General features: G+C 38.3%; 1 protein-coding gene across 2 annotated transcripts in view; it reads right to left on the bottom strand.

Moving 5' to 3' along the window:
* CCDC14 (coiled-coil domain containing 14) overlaps window positions 1–16418 on the bottom strand; it is a 38533-nt gene extending 22115 nt beyond the window's left edge. For both annotated transcript variants that reach the window (XM_043874866.1, XM_043874867.1), the window contains exons 1-6: window positions 15779–16418; window positions 8667–8722; window positions 8252–8324; window positions 7935–8004; window positions 7721–7843; window positions 66–302 (exon numbers count right to left, since the gene is read on the bottom strand). In XM_043874866.1, coding sequence (XP_043730801.1) covers window positions 66–302; window positions 7721–7843; window positions 7935–8004; window positions 8252–8324; window positions 8667–8722; window positions 15779–15952 — 733 coding nt within the window. In that variant the 5' untranslated portion in view covers window positions 15953–16418. The remainder of the gene's footprint in view (window positions 1–65; window positions 303–7720; window positions 7844–7934; window positions 8005–8251; window positions 8325–8666; window positions 8723–15778) is intronic.
* Window positions 16419–23927: the final 7509 nt, after the last annotated feature.

Raw genomic sequence — 23927 nt, 5'->3', positions numbered from 1 at the left:
TACAATTACCAGGCAGCTTAATTAGAGCTTATATTCATGCTTTTTAAAACATCATTCATACTAACCAGAACAAGACACAGTGTGGCAAGGTGCAGAAGGAATTCCATTAGGGTTGTTCTTTGAAGCTAAGTTATTCATCAGTGACATTTGAGTCTGCACATGTTCACAAAGAGCTTGGTATATTAAGGGTGAATACATTCCACAATGGTCTTGTAGTGACCAATTTTGCAGTATATCTGATGAGTCTCTTTCACTTCCAACAGAAGCATCATTAGGTATCTGTTTCTTATTATCTGAAGATACTAATATGTAAAAAGGGAAAAAAAATTCTTGAAATATGGTTCTTCAAAACATTTACCAAAGGTATTAGAGGAAAAAAGGGCTCTCAGAAGTAACCCGATTCATCACATACTTTACAGAGTGTGATCACCCCTAAAGAAAATCACCTCAAATTCTTTTTTAAAAGGAGGTAATGAATCAGGTTTTCCTCAAAATTAACTTACACTATGTCTTTAAAATCTCTATTAAATGCTACTCATAAAGCACCTGAGTTGGGAAAGGAGTCACTGGAAGGACTAATGCTGAAGCTGAAACTCCAATACTTTGGCCACCTGATAAGAACTGACTCATTGGAAGAACTGACTCATTGGAAAAGACCCTGATGCTGGGAAAGTTGAAGGCAGGAGGAAAAGGGGACGACAAAGGATGAGATGGTTGGATGGCATCACTAACTCGATGCACATGAGTTTGAGGAAAGCTCTGGGAGTTGGTGATGGACAGGGAAGCCTGCTGTGCTACAGTCCATGGGTTGGCAAAGAGTCAGATACGACTGAGTGACTGAACTGAACTGAATGCTCATGAGAGGGAGAATGGAACAGAAAGACAGAATACCTTGTACAATTATGATGGTTTGATAATGATGATAATAACAACAATAATAAATAAGTCAAAGCTTTTAGAGTGAGAAAGTGAATTTAATCTACACATTGAGCTCTCAAATAAGACCTTAACCTGACATTTAAAGTCTCAAAAGCCTAACCACAACATAATTTTCCAACCATCTTTCCATCATCCTCAACTAAGAAATCTTTCAATTCAGTCAGACCAATTTAGACACCTACAAGCTTTTCTCACTTGCCTATAATATTACTCATGATGAACCATTCCTTTCAATTCTATTCTACCTAACTCACCAAAGCTCATGTGAAGCCTTCTTTTTCCTATGATGCCTTTTTCTAGTGACTGCTCTTCACCATGCCAGAGTACATATTGTCTATACAAATCATATATCACTTGGATACTGTACTATATTATCTTTCACTCTCTTGTCAGCCTGACTAAACTATAAGCTTCTTTAGGCAGGGCTATATCTCATACCTCATTATTTTCTCCTAGAGTTTTGTATGAACCTATGTACAGAGTAATTAATACACGAAAAATAACAGTTTTCTACCTAGGACTACTCTATAGATCACTATCAAAATCTGTTTCTTTGTCTAGAAAGATTCCCTTCCCAACTTTTTTTAAAGATCATTAACAGAAATGAGAGTATTCTTGTTAGATCATAGGTTATCAGAGTACAAAACAAACTTAGAAAAATATATATTTTTTGGCAAAAGCTTACCAAAGCTAAACATATATTTTACGATATAGCAATTGTAATTCGGGGAATATACCTAACAGAAACGAGTATTATGTCCACTAAAAATGTGTACAAGAATGTTCACAACAGCTTTATTAGCAGTAGCCCCAAAATGAAGGCCCCAACAGTCATGAATAGTAGAAATGGATGAATTGTAGTGTAGCCATATGATGGAATACTATATAGCAATGGAAAAGAACAAAGTACTGATAAACTCTAACTACCTATATGAAGTTAACAGATATGATGCTGTGTGAGAGTCAGACACAAGACTACATAGTGTACAGCTGCATTTTCACAGTGTACACGAAGTTCAAAGATAGTAAAACTATCCAATCAAGAAAGAAGTCAGAAAAGTGGTTATTCAAGGATGAGGAGACAGGTAATAATTAGAATACTGATGGATAGGAGCCTGGTAGGGTACTGAAATCCTTCTTTATTTTCAACTGGGTGGTCAACTACATGGATGTACACATATGCAAATATTTATTGAGATTTATACACTTGTTTTATTAAAGTTAATCCTTACTTAAAAAGTGAAAAGTTAAATTTTTTTAAATGGTATGGAATTCCCTAAATACATACACAATTTATTGAAAGTGAAAAGTTAAATTTTTTTAAATGGTATGGAATTCCCTAAATACATACACAATTTATTGAAAATAAAAACACTGCTAGAAGCATAAAACTTACAAGTAAAAACAAAACGTTAAAGGCAAATGAAATATTATAACCAATAAACATAGAAAACTACTACTAAATTACTATTTGACTATGAAAACGGTTGGAGACACTGGATGCATCTATTTTGACTTGGGTATTCTCTCCTTTGTGATAACCTATTGCTGTGAACATACTTCCCTGGCCTGCATATGAGCTCTACCAATTACTAGCTGAATAACTTTTGGCAAATTATTTAACCTCTCTTGGACTCTTCTTCCTCATCAGAAAAATGATGATAATAAGAGCATTACCTGTTTTATAACACTGTTGTGAAAATTAAATAGCACATGTAAAGTATCAGTTTCTAGCACATAGTAAGAACTCAATAAATGTTACAGCCATTACCAAATGGCTCCAAAGTCTTAATACAAATAAACATTTTATATTCATAGATCTTCCCAACTGATATCAATAACAAATCCCTAACCATTTCCCCTCTAAGGTGACATGCAATAAATTATACTTTACTCTCTGAATATATGAACTAAAACAAACTGGTTAATAAACATTTCTGTAAAAAAAAAGAAACAGTGGAAATGTTGTTGAGTCACTAAGTCGTGTCCAGCTATTTGCAACCTCCTGATTGCAGCACACAGCGCTCCTCTGTTCCCCACTATCTCCCAGAGTTTGCTCAAATTCTTATCCATTGAGTCGTCTAGCCATCTCATTCTCTGCTGACTCCTCCTTTTCCCTTCAATCTTTTCCAGCATCAGCTGACTCTTCCAATGAGTCAGCTCTTCACATTAGGAGGCCAAATTATTGGAGCTTCAGCATCAGTCCTTTCAATGAATATTGAGGGTTGATTTCCTTTAGGATTGACTGGTTTGATCTCCTTGCAGTCCAAAGGACTCTCAAGAGTCCTCTTCAGCACCACAATACAAAAGCATCAATTCTTCAGCACTCAGCCTTCTTTATGGTCCAACTGTCACATCTATACATGACTACTGGAAAGGCCTAGCTTTGACTATACAGATCTTTGTCAGCAAAGTGATGTCTCTACTTTTTAATATGCTGTCTAAGTTTGTCATAGCTTTCCTTCCAAGAAGCAAGTGTGTTTTCATTTCATGGCTGCAGTCATTGTCCACAGTGATTCTGGAGCTCAAGAAAATAAAATGTTACTACTTCCACATTCCCCCCTTCTACTTGCCATGAAATGATGGGATCAGATACCATGACCTTAGTTTTTTATTTTTTAATGTTGAGTTTCAAGCCAGCTTTTCCACTCTCCTCTTTCACTCTCATAAAGAGGCACTTTAGCCCCTCTTTACTTTCTGCCATTAGAAAGTGAGATCTTTTCAGTTGTGGCATGTGGGATCTAGTTACCTGCCAAGGGATAGAACCTGGGTCCCCCTGCACCGGGAGTGTACAGTATTAGCCACTGGACCACCAAGGAAATCCTTAGTGGAAACACAATTTATAATAAATAAAAAGGAAAAGTTTTAACTGAAATAGTTTTAACTTTGAAATCTAAATATGATGAAAGCTGAGATCACATGCAGCCCATGGCCATCTAGCACATTGTTCTTCTTTTCCTCCTAATTCCTAGGTCTCTCTTCTGCTCTTGGGTTTCCTTTTTCCATAACATTTGTCTGGTTTGAGGAGTTCTCAGACTTTATACTCATAGGTCCCAAGCATTGGCACTCATTCACTTTCTTTTCAAGAGATGGCTTTCACAACCTCTGATTAAGCTACAATATTTTGCCTTTGCCAGCAGATGCCATCACCCAACATAAGTTAATAAACTTCAAGTACTTCTTAAAATTCAAAGCTTTAGAATTAACATGTCTTACTTAACTTCTCCATTAACTCAATCTATGTGAAACTCTACTGATAATGTTGTACATCTGTATTTAAGACACAAAAATCTTAAAGCAAATTATCCAAGTTAAAAGCCGTAAGTGGATGTATAATTTTTAGATAATTCCTGCCACCCAAATATGGAATAAACACCTACTGCAGATAGGCATTGCTGGATGCCTATTATAATTTGAAATACAGAGAACATTTGGCCTTGATGGGGGCAATCAATGCTCAAAATATTCTGCCTGTAGTGGTTTATTTCTCCAAGATAAGGGCAGAAATATATATATGATACTGAAGGTAGGAGCAGGGAAGTCCCAGCTTTTGTGTATTTTAGGCACTGTGATTAACGGAGCAAAAACCTTGTATTGGCTAACAGCTGTTAACCGCAAAAAAAGAAGAAAAAAAAAGATCCTTTCTAAACAGTGCTACAGTGATAAATCAAAGAAAGATGAAGTAATTTAACCAAAGGGAAACAGGTTTCTGCTTCTGAAGAATAAACCTTAGTCAATGAGAACCATTTCTTATACTGCAACCCTAAAGGAGATTGTCCTATGGGAAGTAGGTCCTTATGTCTGATGATGATAGTGTAGGGGAAAGGACAATAAGAATATTATATACTGATAACAGGCCACAACTGATGATCTGACTCTAATCCAAATAAGAATTTAATGCTAGGGACTAAGAATGCCAGATCTCTCTCATTTGCTTCACCAAACCCACCTTCTACCCATCTCCACTCTGCTCTGCTCTCTCTGGGATGCTACTCTGTATGGATTACATTATTAAGAGACATTCCTTTATGGATCTCTTCTGCTCCTACATGTCTTGCTGGGTTTACCAAAGAAAAAGTAAGGCTTTGACCTAAGCTCTGTACCTGGGACATTTCTCAGGGCTATGAGAGGCGTTAATAGTGAGCAACGTTGAGGGATAAGGTGATGTTTTTCTCTCGGTCAAGTATAGGCTTTCTAACTGCATACCACCAAAGCAATGAATTCCCCAAGCTCAGTGTTCTTCAGCTGAAACTTAAACCTGCAGCATGTGCAGTTTCCCCCTGGGTCCATCGTATCATCCCACTGGCAGTTGGCAGTGAGGCAGAACCAACACAAATACGCTAATGTGCATGCTGCTAGCTGTGCTATGAGCATAGCACCTTTGTCTCTGATCCAAGAGGCTTGTGTCTCCTGTCAACATGCATGACACAGTAAGGATAATTCATTAGCTTATAAGAATGAAAATCAGATCCCTGACTAGATATACACCAACAGGGCTCCAGTTGGGTCCAATCCAATGGGAATTTTGGCATTATCAAAGAGAGGAAAAAGCATGCATTCAAGGTATTTCAAACTCCCTCTCTATGAGGCCACCTTGGGCTGACTTTGTCCCTTAAAGGTCACTGCTCCTCTCAAGGTGGCCTACCCTACAGAACAATACTTCTAGCTGAATCCCAGTAACCTCTTCCTCACCTCATCCCTTAAGACCTAGGGATATTAACAGTTCTGTTCATGCTGTTAGCAGTTGGCTAGCAGAATCGCTTGTGGTTTCCTTATACCCTAATGAGTTTGTAATGAGTTTCTTCACAAATAAAACCCCTATCTTAATTTGGGTGTTGCTATCTATTCTTTCTTGCTAGTCAATTCTAAAGGAAATCAACCCTGAATATTCATTGGAGGGGCTGATGCTGAAGCTCCAATACTTTGGCTACCTAATGCAAAGAGCCGATTTACTGGAAAAGACACTGATGCTGGGAAAGATTGAGGGGAGAAGGAGAAGAGGGTGACAGAGGATGAGATGGTTGGATGGCATCACTGACTCAATGGACATGAGTTTGAGTAAACTCTGGGAGATAGTGAAGGAAGGACAAGGAAGTCTGGAAGTCCATGAGGTCGCAGAGTCGAACATGACTTATTGACTGAAGAACAACAGATCTAAATTCTGTGGGAACTCTGAACAAATAGTTAAGTTAGGATCCAACAAGTTGCTACCATGGCACCATCGTTGACCATGTACTCCTTTGTCCATTGGTCCTCCAAAATAGGTCTCTGCTTTAAGAGTTAGACCAGGGGTGAGCACACTTTTTCTTAAAAGGCTGGAGAATAAACATATTATGCTTTAAACAGGCCAGATGGTCTCTTTCACAACTACTCAACTCTGCTTCTATAACACAAAAGTAACCATAGAAAATACATAAACAAAAATGAATTAGCATGACTGTGCTCTGATAAAGCTTCATTTACAAAATAACTAAGCATTACAATAAAACAAAACTGGCTGTAGTATGCTCATCCTGGATTAGACCATTACTGTCCCACCGAAATATAATGTAAATCAATATAGCCAAAATATTAATATTACAATGTGATTAACATTAATCACTGAGATATTTTATTTTTTTGCATTAAATATTCTAAGCATACTGTGTATTTATACTATAAAGCACATCTCAATCTGGATGGTAAATTTTCATCAGAAATCCTTGATCTGTATTTAGATTTAATAAAATTTACAGTTGAAAAAGGTAGATTCATTTACCAAGTTATTTCAAACATAATTTGAAAGTTTTCTAATAACTAGGTCAAGTACCAGCTTTCAAATTTAAATTAATTAAAATTAAATAACATTTACAATTGACTTCCTTAGTTGTACTAGCCACACTTGGAATGCTCCGCAGTCACATGTGGCTTGAGACTGCCATCTTAAGTGGCGCAGGTCAAGACAATACAAGGTTAAACGCAACTGGCCTCCAAGATAGGTTAGGAAGTTGTTTTCTTGGCCTTGGTTCTGACTCAAGACAATCTGAATTTCAGCCTCTGCCTGAATCCTGATCTCTAATACCCAGAACTAGTGCTGTATATGACTCAAACCGCTTACCTAAGCTAAATCTTACTGTACTCTGCTGTACTAACATTTTTGGCCCACCTGAACTGTGAACTAGCTGGTTCCATTCTTGATGCTCTGAAATCCCATTGTGGACTTTTTCATCTCTATTTTGGGTTACCATGTTCTATAGGCCTCTCTGGAACAACATAATCAAAACTTGCTTATTCTAAACTGCTTACTGAATTATTTCACTTAAGTCAGCAAGTTAATTGTGACAGTGTAAAAGATCCTTGGCTACAGTCACTGTCAAACAGTGGCAGATTTTTTTTGCTTACATAACTACCCAACTTGGAATTTTACCTTCCTATTACCATATCTTCTAACTGTGCAGCTGAAAAAGTGAGCTATGGATCCTACTTAGAATATATGTATACACATATAGTATTTATAAAACAGTAAATATACACAAGAAACCCAACCAATCTGTGAATATCATTCTGAGTTTGAACCTATTCTCCTACAAAACCTAACCATTTTTTTTTTCTACTTTTCTTCTTGGCAAAGTACTCAGCAATTAGAAACTGAAAACAGAAAAAAAAAAAATCACAAGCACACACACACCCCTGTATAACCAATATTATTAAAATGTAAGCCCAACTGCATAACCCCAGTAATCTATCAAAACTCCCATAATTAAGTATCATATTTAAATAAATAAGAGAAAAAAATACTTACAAATTTCCTTCCGGACTACAGAAGGCACAGTATGTTTTTCATGTCCTTTCTTTTTGGATCTGTATCTTTTGCTTTGTACAGGTCTGGGGTTACATCTATTTTCTGAATATGTTATTTCTGAACCTATTAATGATTAAAACAAAAATTCATTAGCATTACGAGAACTACATAACTGAGAAAAGGTGATCAGCAAAGAAGCATTTAAAAAAAAAACCTGAATCTTCATTTCTCAAAATGTCCCGCAGCAAAGACGCACAGCCATCAAGCCCCTGTACAGTTTCAGTCTGTAAGGAGAAAGTCACATAGAAATTTGTGAATAAAATTTTAATGCAGGAAAAAAATTCTGTAATTTTAAAATTTCCTTATTTAGAAGCAATTTTTTATTGGTAGAAGACATGTTTTAAAGCAAAAAGTCTTCATTCTTTGTCAGGACAATTAATAATTCACCTTTGAATTTTTATTTCCACTTCTTAGCTTTTACCTGAAAACTAATTAAACAGTATACACTGTATCTATTCAGTTTACTCTTACCTGACTTTCTGAATCAGAGTGAGTGGGATAGCCAGAATCTGCATTAAAATGGGGTATCTTTCTCAAATTGGTCCTAGAAAACAAGTTTGTTAATACATTTATATATAATACAAATATAATTACAAATAATATAATATTTTCCCAAAATACATTCTAAAAAGACACTTTCTTTCCAGCAAGGGTTGGATAAGAAAGCTTGTCCAACCATGTAAAAGATGGATTTATGCAGGACTTTATGAAGGTTGTAAAGACTAAAATGATCAACATGGGTAGAGATATGAAAGGTGTCTCCCCAGAGTTTTGTGAAAGTGGAGACCCTCACTTAGTTCTCTGGGGTAGGAAAAATTTAGTCCAGCCCATAGACTTGAAAATCTCTTGAGAATTCCTTAAATTGGACACTTTCTTAAGTACTTACCCTTTCTTTCCATTTGTTAATTTAGCAGGTCCAGTGTGCTTTCCTGAAGGTATTACCTATGACATAATGCATTATATTATAGGAGATATACAAATATTTTTCTATCATATTCTCAGTATACTGTTTTGACAAAACCTAAAATGTTATTCATTGTTTCCTTTTGTTTCACTTGGTAAAACATACATAACATAAAATAAACCATTTTAAAGTATACAGCTCTGTGGCATTAAACACATTCACAGTTGCGCAACCATCACTACAGCCCATCTCCAGAACTTTGTCATCTTCCCAAACTGAAATTCTGTACCCATTAATCATAAATCTCTAATCCTCTCCTCTCCTAAGTACCTGGTGTAATCACCCTTCTACTTTTGGTCTCACTGTTCTCGGAATCTCATATAAATGGAACCAGATAGTATTTGTCCTTTTGTGACTGGCTTACTTTGCTTAGCACAGTATCTTCATAATATCCATGTTGCAGCATGTGCAAAATTTCCTTCTTGTTAAGGCTGAATAATACTCCATTTTATATATGTACCATGTTATTAATTTTAATAAAATCCACTATTACAACTGAACTCATAAATTATTTTTCTATATAAAATGTCAAGCAAGCAACACATAGATTTGTTCCTTAAGTCTATGTAAGTTGAAGACTGAAGTTGAAATTTTACTTTAACCAGAAGTATCTACTACAGTAAATTTGGACTATACTCAATCCCTCAAAATATTCTACTTCCCCTAGGTCTTCAAAATACACGTTAACTCAAGATATACGGCAGAGTTCATAACTCTGATTCTATTTTTCCACATTCTTTAGAATGCCTGACAAGACTAGCACGTGAAAACTGTACTCATTTGCTTCTACATGCATCCAATACATTGGGAGTTACACAAGAAACAAGTTAACTGTGCTTGCCTCTGGGGAGGGAAACTGAGAATCTAGGGGACAGAACAAGGGAGACTTTCCATGGTATACCTTTTTATATCTTAATATATCATTTAAATGTAGTATCTACTCAAAATTTAAAAGACATGGTTAAATTTCCTACTCACTCCCCCATTTTACCCTTTAGGTGTAGTCACTGTTGGCAGTTACACTTAGGATTTTTCTTGACACGTTTATGTATTTCATCTCAAGATACCTTTGAGCAATTACTATTAAACTTTCTGGAATTATAAAGTTTCACTTCTCCTTAAGAAAACTTAGAATATGAGGGAGTCATAAAGCAGCAGTGAGAACCAACATTGGCAGAAATAAGACGCCATGTAACACAACTCTATTAGACCCTGCATGACCCCCTCAGGGGCTTTCCTTTCACAGTATCTATGTTGGTGTCCTGTCCAGGACCATAATAAAAAGCCAAACCTTCATGCTAAGTCTAAAAACAACTACCACAATAATTATCTTTCAGAATTAAAAAAGGATACTGTCTAGATAAATGTATGGCATAATGGCATAATTGAAAGATTATATACAGCATTTCACCGAAACACACACACACACACACGCACACACATACACAAAATTAGGTCATATTACAAAAAAAATCAGGTAAAGAAAATTAACTAGAATAAAGCACCCTGCAACAGTGTGATACTGGCAGATTCCCTTCAAATTTATTTTGTATTCTTTATTTTGAAATAATAGTACAAAGAACAGTATAATGCTACCAAGATTCCACAACTGCTGACATTTTACTACACCTGCCCTGTTCTCCCTTTCAAAAATGTATAGTATTACTTTTTGTCTGAACCATTTTAGATTATGTTACAGACATGATACTCCTTTATATTTAAATATTTATTCCTAAATATTTCCTAAGGACAAGGTCACTCTCTCAAAAAAAACCAAAGTATAATTATCAAAATCAGGAAATTAACAATGAAACCATACTATAATCTAATCTACAGATCTTATTTACATTTTGCCAATTATCAAAATACTGTCCTTTACATTAAAAAAAAAAATTATGGCCCTTATCCCATAAATCCAGGATCACACGAAGCATTTTAAGTTGTCATATCTCTTTACTCTCCTTTACTCTGGAACAGTTCCTAGAGGTGTCATTCATTGTCTTTTACAGCCTTGACATATTCAAAGAATATGAGCAGTTACTCTGGTAGAATGTCCCTCCGGTAAACATTTAGACTTGTCTGCTTTCTCTTGATTAGTTTCAGGTTGCGCTTTTTTGGCAGGAATACCATAAAAGGGATGTTGTATTTATCTCAGTACCGTATGAGCAGGCATATGTTAGTTTGTCCCATTACTAGGGATGTAAAGTTTGATTATTTAAGGTGGTGCCTGCCAGATTTTTCAACAGGTTACTATTTTTATCTTTGTAAATATTACGCATTTTGTTGGGAGATACTTGAAGATTATGCAGACATCCTATTTATCAAACTTTCATTCAATAGCATTCATTGAGGATTCTTGCCTTAATCATTTGTCAAATTGTGATTTTTCTAACTTACATCATTCATTCTAGATTTATTAGTTGGCATTCAACCTTAGTGAAGTACTTCAAAAGTACTTCTTTGTTTGCTAGTATGGACTCATTGATTCCTAGTTTATTTAATGGGTTATGATGATTATCATTATTTATATCAATGCTCAAACTGTCCCAGATTCTGCCAATAGGAGTCTTTTCAAACCAGCCCCTGTATCATTTTAACATGTCACCATTATTTTTGAGCCATTCCTTACAGTAAAGATCTCCAGGTCCCCTCTCCCCTTTTTTCTCCCCTTTGTGGTAACATGAAATTTACCCTCAATAAATTTTAAGTGTACATCAATTGCTAACTGTAGTATGATGTTTATGGGATTCCCTGGTGGCTCAGATGATGAAGAGTCTGCCCTCAGTGTGGGAGACCTGGGTTCCATCCCTGGATTGAGAAGATCGCCTGGAGAAGGAAATGGCAACCCACTCCAGTATTCTTGCCTGCAAAATCCCATGGATGGAGGAGCCTGGCAGGTTACATACCATGGGGTTGAAGAGTCAGACATGACTGAGTGACCTCACTTTCACATGTTTACAGCAGATCTCAGATCTATCTCATAAATATAACAGAGCTTATTCACTGTACATAACTAAAACTTTACACTCACTGAATAGCAAGCAGCTCTCCATTTCTCTCCCTCCAGCCCCTGGCAACAACCACCCTACTTACTCTGTTTCTGTGAGTCTGACTATTTTAGATACATATAAGGGGAATGATGCAGATGACATAACCCTTACAGCAAAAAGTGAAGAAGAACTAAAGAGCCTCTTGATCAAAGTGAAAGAGAAGAGTGAAAAAGTTGGCTTAAAGCTCAACAATCAGAAAACTAAGATCATGGCATCCGGTCCCATCACTTCATGGCAAATAGATGGGGAAACAGTGGCTGACTTTATTTTTTTGGGCTCCAAAATCACTGCAGATGGTGGCTGCAGCCTTGAAATTAAGATGCTTACTCCTTGGAAGGAAAGTTATGACCAACCTAGAGAGCATTTTAAAAAGCAGAGACATTACTTTGTCAGCAAAGGTCGTCTAGTCAAGGCTATGGTTTTTCCAGTAGTCATGTATGGATGTGAGAGTTGGAACATAAAGAAAGCTGTGTGCCAAAGAATTGATGCTTTTGAACTGTGGTGTTGGAGAAGACTCTTTAGAGTCCCTTGGACTGCAAGATCTAACCAGTCCATCCTAAAGGAGATCAGTCCTGCATGTTCATTGTAAGGACGGATGCTGAAGCTGAAACTCCAATACTTTGGCCACCTGACTCATTTGAAAAGGCCCTGATGCTGGGAAAGTTTGCGGAGAAGGGGACAACAGAGAATGAGATGGTTGGATGGCATCACTGACTCAATGGACATGGGTTTGGGTAGACTCCAGGAGTTGGTGATGGACAGGGAGGTCTGGCATGCTGCAGTTTATGGGGTCGTAAAGAGTCGGACATGACTGAGTGACTGAACTGAACTGGCTTATTTCACTTAGCAAAGTATCCTCAAGATCCATTGATGCTGCATATAGCATGACTTCCTTCCTTCTTAAAGGCTGAGTAATATTCCATTGTGTATCCACTGATCCATCAATGGACACTTAGGTTGTTATCACATCTTAGCTATTGTGAATGTTATAATGAACATGTGAGTGCAAATATCTCTTAAGATCCTATTTTTAAATCTCCTAGATAAACAACCAAAGTGAGAATGCTGGATCACATAACAATTCTACTTTTAATTTTAGAGGAAATTTCATGATTTTTCATAACAGCTGCACCCTGACATTCCCATGAACAGTGTACAAGGGTTCAAATTTCTCCATTTCCTCATCAACATTTGTTATTTTCTGGATTGGTTTTGTTTTTATGATAGCCATCCCAACAGGTGTGAGGTGATATCTCGCTGTGGCTTCGATGTGCATTCCCCTGATTAGTGATATTGAACATCTTTCCATATACTTGCTGACCATCTATATGTCTTCTTTGGAGAAATGCCTATTCAAGTTCCTTGTCTATGAATGCTACTGAATTATAGGAGTTCCTTGTATATTATGATTATGAACCTTTTATCAGATATGCAGTTTTAAATATTTTTCCTCATTCTATAAGTTGACTTTTCAGTGTTAATTGTGAAAAGCTGTGCAGCTTTTTACTTTGATATATCCAGGCCCCAACCTGGAGAGTTGACCATTTCTCCAAAAAGTAGTGATTCCTTTTGGTGGACAACAGTATTTATTAATAGAAACCAAGATCTAGGCACTAGCTGTGCTCTTTGCTACCGAGGCTTCATATGGATTATTTCATCATCATGACTAGACAGTTGCAATTTTGAGTCTTTTTTAGTTTGTTTTTGCAATTTTGAGTCTTGTGTTTTTAACTTTCAAATCTTTTTCCATATTAACAAAGTTCAAAAATTTTTAACAGTTGTATACTATTTCCTTAAGTGGAAGTAATATAATGTACCCTTGATGTCCTTCATATTTTTCAGTTAAAATACAAATCTGAAATAAATCTTTTCATATACTGGAAATAACTTTTCATATTCAGGATTGAAAGCTTAACTATTTGATAAAAAGTTATTCATTGTTTAATGCCTTTAGTGCCCCCAGAGACAAACTGCAAAACCACTTTTCAAAACAAGTGCCCCAAATGGCAATACATAAGAGAATGTTTGTTTTATCCCACATTTACTTCCACTAAGTATTAGGAATAAACTTTTTACTTTATTATTTGAGAAAAACATAAGTACCTCTTAGGAGCTGTATCTCCTACCAACAAGTGAAAGATAAAATTATATTTGTGGAATAATTTAGTGTACAAAGCCTTTCATTTCCACTTAATCAACACCCTGTTAGTTATTATTTCTGTGAGGTAAGAACCTAAATTTCAGAAAGGTGGCTTGTTCAGAGTCATACACCTAAGAGCAGATGTTTAAATGGACTGTGGCACCAACTGTGTGGGTCTAAAGCCTGTCTGCCCTGCTAACCAGCTGTGTAACTATAGAGAAGTTATCTGAATTCTGCATCCCTCAACTTCCTCATCTATAAAATGAGGATTATTACCTACTTCCTATGCCTATTGTGAAGATTAAATGAGAACTGTATGTAAAAGCACATAGAATAGTACCTGTCACATAAGTGCTACCCAAATGTTAGCTGTGATTATCATCATTGACAGTAACAAACTGCTTTTAAAGGGACTACATTGTGTTGCACAATTTATGCCAAGTGTGAAATAGATGTTTTACCAGGTTCTCTCATTTAATCTCCCCAATTCTTTCAGGCAGGATATTACACCTACTTTATAGATAAGAAAAATAAATCTCTGAGAAGTAAAAAGTACTTTGCTTACTATCACTATGACAGTAGTGGCAGAACTGGAATCTGAATTGGAACGTGATATGACTACAAAAACCATGTTTTTACCCCTTGCTGACTGCACCAAGTGAATTCATTCAACATAAAAGAACGAACTATAAGGGTGGGACTGGTCTGGAAGCATTCATGAAGAAAAGTCTTGAGCCAAGCCATGGGCAAAAGTGTAGATTCACATTAATAGGGGAGACAGCATTAAAAGTGAATTGATAAATAAAGGAAGAGCAAAAATGAAAGGGGAAAGAAGGGTGGTATGGTTACACTTAAGGAGGCGAAAGATCACTTTAAGTAGAGGGTCTGTGTAAGGCTGGATTGATTCCTATTGGTTAACTGATTGACTACCTGAAAAGACAGAGATAAACTGCTTAGTAGCAGAGGAAGATGAGCAATGTCTCTAGCCTGGATTTTAGTAAGGGCATAAAACGGGAGCTGAGGGCATCCAGACAATGTAAATGTTCACAGTGCCAGACAAGCCTTCTAGAAGTGGTACTTGAGCTGAAGGGACAGGAGATGAAAAACAGAGATTTCAGGGAGAGAAGGGTATTCCAGGCAGAACAAAAAGCAAAGGCACAGAAGCCTGAGAGAACACGGGCACTCAGGGCACTGTGGAAGAAATAGCTGAAGAGCGTTGAATATTCCTGGGATGGAGGTGGGGGCTGGTAGCGAATGCACTGGCCACGTCGAAAAATGGCTGTGTTGACAGGTCAAAGAACTGAGATTTTTCTCTTAGGGGAGGGGGAGAAAAAAAAAGTTCCAGAGTTGGATTTTTAGCAGAGAATTGATGAGTGTGCATTTGAGACGGATAAGGCTAAATGCAGGGACACTAACTGGGAGACTTTTTTAAAAACTAGTAGTAAAATACCAGCAACTGTGACGGAAAACCAGCTAATAGCAGCACTTGTTGGAAAAGCTGGGAATCGGAGTTGATGCAACAACGTCGTGAGGCTCCGAGAGGTTAAGTCCCGCAGCCAGCGGCTGAGGCTGAACTCGAACCCGAGGACCACACCAAAGCCAGCGCTCAGTTGGACCGCAACGATTAAAACAGAATCTACATCTACAGGCAGAACAACTGTGTTAGGGCGTTAAGATTCGGTACGCACACCCACCCTCCGCCTGGTCTCCTGTCGCAGCATTTTTTAACGCGGCAGCACTGTTTTTTATTGTTTTCAAAGGGGGCTTTCCACTTCTCCAGGCCCGAAGACTACCTCCGTCCCTCTCGACCCCCACAGTGGACGCCTCAGGTCCGCAGACCTCACCTGGCCCGGTCGAGATCCAGACCTGACCATCTCTCGCAGCTTCAGAAAAGTCCAAACGGAGTGAAGCAAAGCCGCAAGGTAAAAGGAATTAACCGCCGCCGACTCCCGGCCGCCCTCGGTCCGCCCCCCGAGCTTCCGCTTCCGGGAAGGAGCCCGCCGAATGCTGCGCCTCATAGTCCCGGGCGCGCAACCAGAACCTCTCCCCGACCCACCGCCCGGCACCTTGGGTTTGCGCAATAGACCCCTCCCGGCCCCGGCTCGTCACACTCGGCTGCAGGGTGAGAGAAGTCCACAGAACGTCGCCGCGCGCTGCGGGCCTGGGGCGGGGCGGGGCTGAGAGGGGCGGGGCGGAGAAAGGCGGGACGAGGAGCGGGAGCGCTGGGCTGACTAGAATCCATGATCACCTGGGAGACCTGAGCTCGCTGCCGCGAGGGCTTCCACTGGAGGGAGAGCCGTTGTCCTGCATCTGCTAGGGGAAGTGGCAACGGGGACCCGCCGAGACCAGAGGAAGGGACTACGGTAGAAGGCAAATAGGTTTCAGAAGGGATTGCACTGTCTCTGGATTTTGACCCTGTATTTTTAGTTGGTGTTTTGTATATCATTTTGAATGTTTTTGTTCTTGGTAATCAATAAACATCAATCCTCCGCCCTGTTTTCTTTGTGTGATTCTGATAGCAACTTAAGATTTTTTATTCTGTGGCCTAATAATCGTGCTCATTAGTTGCGATTTTAGTTTTACTCCCAGGCATAGTTGTTTCTTCAGTGGAGGTAATAATCACTGTTAACAAAGAATAGCACAGTATTCTTACCATTGGCGTGCTGCACGAATTTTAATGGAAATGTCTTTGTTTTTAAGGTATTGAGTTTGGGGTTAATGTTTTAAATAGAGCTGAAGAGAAATTAACCCAACTTATTTCATTTTAAAGTAAGAAAGAAAAAAATCTACGCCTTATAAGTCCTAATTACAATTAAAATAACCCCAAAACAAATCTATGTACCAATATATTGCACACTTGTACTGAGTGATTTGGCGAAACTAGATATTTGATAAATTTAGCTTTGAATTAGATTAAAAAACTGAGGAGAACTCTCTCTTCCCTCTTCATCTATCCTATAAAGTGTTTAACATATTCGACAGTTTTCAGTTTTTTCTTAGTTGATTTTTCAAAACTTATACTGATTTTTCCTAATTAATACAGGCTTATTTTAGGAAACACAGATAAAGAAATAAAACTCATGATCCCACTAGACTGGTACATTCTCTAGACTTTTTCCAACTACATACAGACAGTCCCCATTTATGATGGTCCAGCTAAGGATTTTTCAGCTTTATGATGGTGTGAAAGCAATATGTGTTCAGTAGAAACTGTACTTTTAATTTTGGATTTTGATCTTTTCCCAGCCTAGTTATATGAGGTAAGAGACTCTCTCACGATGCTGGGCATCTTAGGGAGCCTCAGTTCCCAGCTAGCCACAAGGTGAGGACAGTGCACTGTGACTGAGCATGTTTAATGTAGCCTCGGTTAAGCTATGGGCTTCCCCGCGGTGGCTCAGCAGTAAAGAATCTGCCTGCAATGCAGGGGAAATCCTGTTTAATCCCCCGAGTGAGGAAGATCCCCTGGAGGAGGAAATGGCAACCTACTCAGGTGTTCTCGCCTGGGAAATCCCATGGACTGAGGAGGCTGATGGGCTACAGTCCATGGGGTCGCCAAGATGTTGGACAGGACTTACTGACTAACCAACAACAGTAATCCCATGGTAGCCAAGGAGCAAGTGAATAACATACAAATATATTACAGTTACAATACAATAGGATACATATTACTGAAACATGAGTGTTTTAATATCTCATCAACGTTGTTTATTAACCTACAATTACAAAATGGCTGCCTGATGGTCATTTCCCTAATCTTTGGGATTTTATGCTTCTCCCGTCTATTTTTTTTGTTTCATTGGGGTTTTTACCTCTTTATAAGTTTTTAAGATAATAATTCCTGATGCTTTTTTTAATTAAAATTTTTTATTGTGGAAAAATAGACAAATCATAAAATTTGCCATCTGAACCAATATTAAGTGTACAATTCAGTAGTTGTAAATAAATTGCAATATTGTGCACCCATCATCACCATACATCTCCAGAACTTTTCATCTTGTAAAAGTAAAATATTATAGCCATCAAACAATGAATCCCCATTCACCCATCCTCCAGTCCTTGACAACCACTGTTCTACTTTCTGTTTTTTACTACTCTTAAGTACCTCATATAAGTGGGATCACATGGTAATTGCCCTTTTGTGACTGGCATATTTTACATGTCTTCAAGGTTTATCAATGTTGTAGCATGTATCAAAATTTCCTTTCTTTTTGAAGCTAAATAATATTCCATTGTAGGTGTATGCCACATTTATCTATCCATCTATCTCTTGATGGACTCTTGGGTTGCTTCAAAATTTTAGTTATTGTGATGAATATTGTTGCTATAAACATCGGTGTACTAGTATCTTTCTCAGACTCTGATTTCAATTCTTTTGGGTATATACCCAGAACTAGTGGATCATATGATAGTTCTATTTTTAAATTTTTTGACGAACCACCATACTCTTTTTCCACAATGGCTGCACCATTTTACATTCCCATCAACAGTGCACAAGGGTTCCAATTTCTCCATGTTCTCCTCAACACTTGTTATTTTCTTTCTTTTGATGGTGGTGGTGGTGGTGGTTTAGTTGCTAAGTCGTGTCTGACTCTAGTGACCCCATGGATTGTAGCCTTCCAGGTCCCTCTGTCCATGGGATTCTCCAGGCAAGAGTACTGGAGTGGGTTGCCATTTCCTTCTCCAGGGGATCTTCCTGACCCAGGGATCGAACCAGGGTCTCCTGCATTGCAGGCAGATTCTTTAGCAACTGAGCTATGAGGCCATCCTAATTGGTGGGAGGTGGTATTTCACTGTAATTTTTATTTGAATTTCCCTAATGATTAATGGAGGAGGCCTTATAAGTAGCTGAGAAAAGAAGAGAAGGTAAAGGCAAAGAAGAAAAGGAAAGACATATCGTTTGAATGCAAGGCTCCAAAGAATATCAAGGAGAGATAAGAAAGCCTCAGTGAACAATGCAAAGACATAGAGGAAAACAATAGAATGGGAAAGACTAGAGATCCCTTCAAGAAAATTAGAGATACCAAGGGAACTTTTCATGCAAAGATGGGCACAATAAAGGACAGAAATGGTATGGACCTAACAGAAGCAGAAGATATTAAGAAGAGGTGACAAGGATACTCAGAAGAACTATACAAAAAAGATCTTCATGACCCAGATAATCACGATGGTGTGATCACTCACCTAGAGCCAGACATCCTGGAATGGGAAGTCAAGTGGGCCTTAGGAAGCATCACTATGAACAAAGCTAGTGGAGGTGATAGAATTCCAGTTAAGCTATTTAAAGTCCTAAAAAATTATGCTGTGAAAGTGCTGCACTCAGTATGCCAGCAAATTTGGAAAACTCAGCAGTGACCACAGGACTGGAAAAGGTCAGTTTTCATTCCAATCCCAAAGAAAGGCAATACCAAAGAATGTTCAAACTACTGCACAATTGCACTCACCTCACACGCTAGCAAAGTAATGCTCAAAATTCTCCATGCCAGACTTCAACAGTATGTGAACCGTGAACTCCTAGATGTTCAAGCTGGATTTAGAAAGGCAGAGGAACCAGAGATCAAATTGCCAACATCTGCTGGATCATTGAAAAAGCAAGAGAGTTCCAGAAAAACATGTACTTCTGCTTTATTGACTATGACAAAGCCTTTGTGTGGATCACAACAAACTGTGGAAAATTCTTCAAGAGAGGGAATACCAGACCACCTTACCTGCCTCCTATGAAATCTCCTAAGAAATGCAAGTCAAGAAGCAACAGTTAGAACCGGACATGGAACAACAGACTGGTTCCAAATTGGGAAAGGAGTATGTAAAGGCTGTATATTGTCACCCTGCTTATTTAACTTATATGCAGAGTACATCATGAGAAACACTGGGCTGGATGAAGCACAAGCTAGAATCAAGATGGCAGGGAGAAATATCAATAAACCTCAGATACGCAAATGACACCACCCTTATGGCAGAAAGTGAAGAAGAACTAAAGAGCCTCTTGATGAAGGTGAAAGAGGAAAAAGTTGGCTTAAAACTCAGCATTCAAAAAGCTAAGATCATGGCATCCGGTCCCATCACTTCATGTCAAATAGATGGGGAAACAATGAAAACAGTGAGAGACTATTTTTGGGGAGCTCCAAAATCACTACAGATGGTGATTGCAGCCATGATGACTTGCATGGTGACAGCATGGTGACTTGCTCCTTGGAAGAAAAGCTATGACCAACATAGACAGCAGCAGAGACATCACTTTACCAACAAAGGTCTGTCTATTCAAAGCTGTTTTTCTAGTTGTCATGTATGGATGTGAGAGTTGGACTATAACAAAAGCTGAGCACCAAAGAATTGATGCTTTTGAACTGTGGTGTTGGAGAAGACTCTTGAGAGTCCTTTGGACTGCAAGGAGATCAAACCAGTCCATCCTAAAGGAAATTAGTTCTGAATATTCATTGGAAGGACTGATGCTGAAGTTGACATTTCAATACTTTGGCCACCTGATACAAAGAACTGACTCATTGGAAAAGAACCTGATGCTAGGAAAGATTGAAGATGGGAGGAGAAGGGGACAACAGAGGATGAGATAGTCGGATGGCATCACTGACTCAATGGACATGAGTTTGAGCAAGCTCCAGGGGTTGGCAGTGGACAGGGAAGCCTGGCATGCTGCAGTCCATGGGGTCACAAAGATTCAGACATGACTGAGCGACTGAACTGAACTGAATGATTAATATTGTTGAGCATCTTTTCATATGCTTATTGGCCATCACATGTTTTCTTTGGAGAAGTGTCTGTTCAAGGCCTTTGCCTTTTTAAAAGTTGAGTTGTTGTATTTTTGTTGTTGATTTTTAGGAGATCTGTTCATATTTTGGATATTAATCTCTTGTCATATATATGATTTGCAAATATTTTCTCTCATTCTGTGATTTACCTTTTTACTGTTGATACTGTCTCTTGATATACAAAATTTTTTTATTTTCATGAAATTTCCAATTTTTCCCTTTCTTTCCTTACCTTTGTTTTTGCTGTCACATCCAAGAAATTATTGGCATATCCATGTCATGATTTGCCCTGTGTTTTCTTCTAACATTTCTATATTTTAAGTCTTGCTTACATTTATCTAGGTCTTTGATCCATTTTTATTTAATTCTTATATGTGATATTAGATAAGGGTCCAAATGCATCCTTTTGAATGTGGATATCCAATTTTCCTAGTATCATTTTTTGAAAGGACTGTCCTTTTCCCATTGAATGGTCCTGGCACCCCAAAAATATTTGACCGTGTATGTAAGGGTTTATTTCTGGGCTCTCTATCTAGTCCATTGTTTTATTTATCTGCCTTTATGCCAACACTGAACTGTTTTTATGATGGAAGCTTTGTAGTAAGTTTGAAATCAGAAAGTGTGACTCTTTCAACTTTGCTCCTCTCTTTCAAGGTTCTTTTGGCTATTCAGAGTGCTTTGAGATTCCAATGAATTTCAGAATTCAGATTGAATTCCACCTCTGGCAGAATGTAAGGTCTTCTCAGTGCTTTTCTGAGTCTGCACTTTTCCCTGGGCATGTATGGTCATGTTCTAATTTTCCCTATGTATACTGTTGCTTTTGAATATCCCAATCTTTACTGTCTGACTCTCAAAATAGGAAAAAGAGAAAAATGAAAGGAGGAAGAAAGGATACCAGTCCTTTAAATCCAGTGAGTCACTTCAACCAGATTGGGAGGGGCTTCCAACAATGGAGGGAAGTACAACAACAAAGGCTACCCAACTCTTAGTCCGAATCTTTGTGATCAGAAGCAACAATCAATGATCAGAGCACAGATACCCAACATTTGCCGGATGGGGAGTTTTTTGCCCATCCTGGCTCCCACAAGCTACATGCAAGCTGCTCCTGGAAACTATGTGTGGCTGCCTGGAATTGGACTGGGAGTGAAGCATGGGTTACTGCTACTGTACTAAGAGCTAAAATTGAAATTAGCTGCAATTTACCATACTAGCCGTCCCCCTAAAAATTTCAACATTTCAATTGACAGCAGAGTTCCAAAATAATTACATCAGACAGATTCTCCAAGTGTAACTGTTGTCTAGGTGGGGAGATAGATTCCTGGTGATTCCTATTCCACAGTATTTCCAGAATTCTCCCTCTTCCCTGCTCTGCTATTTCAAGTGCTGCTACAGTGTGTTGAGATCTGAAGAATAAACTAGATAGAGAGGAGAGAGAAAGATATTCTAAACTTGTGGAGACAGTATAATGATAAGTAAGAGAGACCTGTGGCTCAAGTGCTGACAGCAGGCATAAACATATATATATAGGGGTCAGACTATGCAGTTCTCATAGGCCACATTAAGGATTTGGATTGTGCTAAGGGCAATAGGAATGTGTAGAAGTGTAAAATGGAGTGAAATGAATAGTGTTTAACAAATATTACTGACTGCAGCATAGAGCAAGGATCCACAATCCATAGCCCCTGGGCACATCCAATCTGCCACCTTTTTTTGTACAGTTGTCAGCAGTTTTTACATTTTAAATTGTTTTTTAAAAATCAAAAGAATAATATTTCATGACATGTGGAATTACAGGAAAATTATACTTCAGTGTCATAAATGTTATTGGGACACTGTCACACTCATTTACGTATTATTTATGGTTGCTTCTGTCTTACAGCTGCGGAATTGAGTAATTGCAATATAGACTCTATAGCCTGCAAAGCCTAAAATATTTACAACCTTATCCTTTACAGAAAGAGTGCCAGCCCCTAGTATAAAGGATGTTTTTAGAAAAGGAAATCATCAGTATAGATAGATCCCCCCATTTTCTGCCTATCCATTCTCTGCCCTTCTCCATGCCCTGGGGACTCACTCTTAAGGATAGCATCACTCAGAATTGGGTTTCCACTTTAGGTTTTGTTTAGTCAATAGGCATCATCTGGCAGAAGATAGGAGGGAAAGAGGAGAGAGACTGGAATATTCCTCCCCTCCTAGCACATTCCAGCTGATGCCTTGGCTCTCTGAGACTACAACTCAGAGGAGCCACTTGGCTCCCGTTCTCTCCAGGCTCCAGTAAAACATTTCCTTCTCTTTGCTAGTGTGTGGGAGTGTCTGGGCGTCTCAATAGTCCTCATTGGTTTCCTCATCCACAACTCTGTAAAGCTTTTTAATTATCATTAAAATCTTAGTTCAGAGTGTTTCTGTTTCCTACCATGATCAGACTTAAGGAAAGCCACCATAGTGTTCAGAGGAAATACATTTGTAGCTAGAACAGAAGGAGGTGTGACAGGAGATGAAGAGGACAGATGTGAGAGAAGCATAGGAAGTAAATGAACAGGACTTAGTGATAAATTTGGGAAGTAAGGTAAAGGGGAGGTTATTACACTGACCTTGGTTTCTAGGTTTTGTATCTGGATGAGTGGTGGGAGAGATCCACATTTAGGAGCTAAGTTTATGAACTCATTTCCCCCTAACATTTTATTATGAAAAAACACAAACTAGGAACTCATTTGGGGGCATGTAGATTGGGAGTTCATTGGAATCATACAAGAAATAATATCAAGTAGGCTACTGGATATTTGAATCTGGAGTTTGGCAGAGAGGTATAGGCTACAGAAACCATTTCTCAATCATCTGAAGTAACTGAAGCCATGGTCTTCTGAGTTCTGTCTCTGGTTAGTTTCTCAAGAAAGTCTTTCCTTCTGCTCCACTCCTGCAGCCTAATTAGTGTGCCCCTGTACTTTGCTGTTACAGCACCACTTTTCACCTGAAAGTGAAAGTCACTCAGTCGTGTCTGACTCTTTGTGACCCCATGGTAGTTCATGGAATTCTTCAGGCCAGAATACTGGAGTGGGTAGCCTTTCCCTTCTCCAGAGGATCTTCCCAACCCAGGGATTGAACCCACGTCTCCTACATTGCAGGCGGATTCTTTACCAACTGAGCTATTTTACATGATTAGTTACTTGATGTCTTCCCAAGTAGAATTTCATTTCTACAAAAGCAAGAAACTTATCTTATTCATGTAGCA

This window comes from Cervus elaphus, chromosome 19 (assembly GCF_910594005.1).
Source record: "Cervus elaphus chromosome 19, mCerEla1.1, whole genome shotgun sequence".
Classification (NCBI taxonomy): domain Eukaryota; kingdom Metazoa; phylum Chordata; class Mammalia; order Artiodactyla; family Cervidae; genus Cervus; species Cervus elaphus.
Note: the sequence above shows the minus strand (reverse complement) of the source record. Positions and strands in the feature narration are given on the sequence as shown.